The sequence below is a fragment of the Buceros rhinoceros genome, unplaced genomic scaffold (assembly GCF_000710305.1).
Source record: "Buceros rhinoceros silvestris isolate BGI_N320 unplaced genomic scaffold, ASM71030v1 scaffold15766, whole genome shotgun sequence".
In the NCBI taxonomy this organism is placed as follows: Eukaryota; Metazoa; Chordata; class Aves; order Bucerotiformes; family Bucerotidae; genus Buceros; species Buceros rhinoceros.
The window spans coordinates 13,694-17,100 of NW_010419438.1; the positions used below are offsets into that span (position 1 = coordinate 13,694).

At 47.1% G+C, this 3,407-nt stretch overlaps 1 protein-coding gene across 1 annotated transcript in view; it reads right to left on the bottom strand.

The window, feature by feature from the left end:
• Positions 1 to 376: 376 nt before the first annotated feature.
• DUSP7 (dual specificity phosphatase 7) overlaps positions 377 to 3,407 on the bottom strand; it is a gene marked incomplete at its 5' end in the record, with an annotated part of 5,462 nt that continues 2,431 nt past the window's right edge. The window contains one exon of the mRNA XM_010138922.1: positions 377 to 2,754. Coding sequence (XP_010137224.1) covers positions 2,447 to 2,754 — 308 coding nt within the window. The remainder of the gene's footprint in view (positions 2,755 to 3,407) is intronic.

Consider the following 3,407-nt stretch of genomic DNA (forward strand, 5'->3'; position numbering starts at 1 on the left):
CAGTTGGGGGCAAGGCCCCGCCGTGCCTTTGCGGGCCACGCTTCAACCGCAAACAAAAGTGTCTTTGGTTTATCTATTTATTTTTGGCGCAGCGGCATGGCCGGGGTCAGAGCCGGTCCCCTGCTCAGGCTGCTCTTTGTTCGCCGGTTTACCCAATACCCCATAGCCCTCTCCTCGCCCTCCCACCTCCCCCTCTCCATTTTACCACAGGTCTTAAAAATTAAGCTGTGCATGAAACCAAACACCACCCTTGAACACTGCCCAGCAAACGCTCTTCATGGTCACAGAATACTAGTAACCGACCATAAAAAAAAAAGGGGGTAAGAGCAGAGTGCCCTTATATGGGCAGAGGCTAGACAAGCATCTGACACAAACATCATTTTTAAAGAAAAAATAATATTTATTTGCAATATAAACAAAGTCCCAATATTGGATCAGTATATATAGGGTCACTAATTTTCCTTCATAACTCAGAAAGCAGAACCATTCCTCACTAACAAGCTCTCATTTGTACTAATCAGAAGATGCATCTCTTTTTTTTTCCTTTAAAGAAGAAAGACCACTAACAGCACAGGAAGCCTTTACAAACCAGCTTAGCTGTAATGCAATACAGATGCACTGTCAAAAATTCCCTGAAAAAACAAATTCCTCCATGAGGTAAGATGCAATTAGGATATTCTCAATTTTCTCACTCGCAACCGTACTTACGTCCATTCTCCCTTCCAATGACCCACGATCCCAACATTGTTGCAAACAAAACCCAACAAACAAACAAAAAGAACAACCAGAAAACAAGAAAGAGAAGCTCATTCCAACATTCTGGTAACATCTTTAACAAAAGGAACGGTTTCAGGATGTGACAGCGTCAAACATTCCTCCAGATGGAGATTTTTTTATTATTTTTTCTTTTTCTTGAAAAAAGTACAAAAAACTGGATGTCTAGAAAAAAATCCGTGGCTTTTTTTTTTTTTTCAGTTACATGAGAGTTAAAGTGGACAGGGAGGGGGGAGAAAGGAGGGACTACATTGCAGCCAATAAAGAAATCTCCAAATCCGTTCTGCCCTCCTCCCAGAAATTACCACTTCCTCCCCTCCCGGCTTGGTATACGGTGTTTGCCAAACACTAGCCAGCAATATAAACAAGTCTTCTCAGAATAGAAGGCACGGCATAAAGTTATTCGAAAGAGGAAGAAAAAAAATCAGAACCTCTGTTGAAAGCTCCAATCATCTCAGAATTTGCCAGTTAATATATATATATTCATATATATATAAAAAAATTCTGTTACAACGCTCTTATTTCCACATCTCTTCACTTCCCTCACGCGCTCTGTGCGTGACGGTTCAGTCCCGTCCCACCACACAATCCTCGCTCTGCTCCAGGCGCTCGCCGTGCTCCCCCCTCCACCCCACGCACGTGGGAAAGAATCGAGCGTGCGCGAGAAACGCCAACATCGCAACCACCTTCCGCGCTCGGGAAGCTGGAATGCTTTCAGGCCAGCTGGATGACGTTACGTCAGTCAACAGGCAGCGGAGAACGAAGCTGGGCTCAAGACATGCTTCTACCAGCTCTGGAGGCTACAAGAGTTCTACCTCTGGCAACAGCAAACAGTGTTTTTTGGCAGGGGTGGCATTAAAAAAAACAGAAGAAGCTTGCGGCTTAGTCACCTTGGCTGAATCAGTGCAGAGTTTGTGATTGTGAGTGCAGGAGTGGTGAAGGGGTTGCGTTTAAGCCCAACTGGCCTTCACACGTAACAAAGCTTCCTACCAGATGCTAACGACAACAGCAGCATGTATCTCTCTCTGGAGTACCCAGTAATATGCCAGGACATACCAAGGCTTCACAAAGTGTGCAAAATGCATTTGGTCAATATAAACATTTGATTAAAAAAAATAATAAATGATCAAACAAGAAACAGAATTAAAATACTGGTTTTGCAACCTCGTCTGTACAAACAGTCAGGAACTTACATATTTAAAAAGAGTTTGAACCCAAAGCTCGAGTAAGATCTACCTTTTCTTTTAAAATCAAAAGAAGTAAACTTGGGTTTTAAAACAGTCTTGGCCCAACACCTTTTGTTCAAGGTTTCCAAGTGCATAAAATCTCCTCGCTTTCCACAGCAAGCTAACCCCGGTAGCTCTTCACGTCTGTGCGTGCTCCGACAGTCCCAATGCGCCCAGGAAAGCGGTTATTGCCGGTAACAGCCGCGTTCAAAACGCTGTAACGTCGCCCATCTTAAGTAACCCCCTGTTGAAAGACTACCTCTTCAAACCACTGTGATCGGGATACTAATGAACGGCATCAGCCTTCTTAAAGCAGCGATCAGGCACCTCTGCCCGGAGAAGCGAGTCCTTCCAGAGCTGCCTGGCAAGACAGATACTGTGGTAAGAGTTGAAATGCTCAAGAGAAGCGATTCAATGCTCAAGTTCCCAACCAGGCAACATCCCCTTCATGTGGACTCCAGAGTGTTCAGCTGAAACAGGTTGTGGTTGGTGGGGGTGGTGAAGTAGAGCTGTTCGCTGGGCGAGCGGTTGTCACAAGGGCTGTTGAGTCCCAGAGTCCTCTCAAAGTCCAGGAGCTGGCCCATGAAGTTAAAGTTCGGGGAAATGTTGGATTTTTTCCTTTTCACAAAGTCATAGGCATCATTCAGGGACAAGTTGAGTTTTTGCATCAAGTAGGCGACAGTGACTGTTACGGACCGGCTGATGCCAGCGAGGCAGTGAACAAGGATCCCACACTTCTTGGAGCGGGCCTCATCTGAAACAAGACAAGGGGAAGGGGGAGTCCATTATTCTGCACCAAAAACGCACGGCTTTGGAGCAGGGCCAGGTGGCAACTACAAGCTCCCAGGACCAGATGACTGCCAGAACTGGCTCCCAGTGACACCATCTTGTGTCCCTCTGACACCCACATCTCTCCCCAAAGGGGTCCTGACATATTCCTACCGCACGGTGAAGCTGCACATCCCTGTTCTGCATGGCCACGGCAAGCATCTCACATGCTCGGGAAGTACTAAGCAAGCCTGGCAGCACTTCCCTTGCCTAGGGAGCACCGGAACGCTCTATTCAAACAGAGAAACAGAGTGACCCACAGAAGGCAGGTGGAGCTGGAGACGACAGCTCCAGGGAGATGCTGGTGGTCAGGCACAGCACACCCACGCAGCGCCAGCTAACTGGGGCAGGCTGCGAGGCTGCAGCCCAGCACCACGCTAGCTATTCTCTTCTGCTGCTCTTGTCTTCCTTGCGCTAGAAAGTTGCGTGAAAGCAGTCAAAGCCAATTTAAGCAGAGTCTGAAGTGCAGGAACTTCCCTTATTGTGAAATCGTTCTTTAGGATCAAGAGAAACACGCTCCACTACAAACAAACGCTTGTGCTGGAGGAGGCCCTCAGGATGAATGGTAGCGGGGAGCAG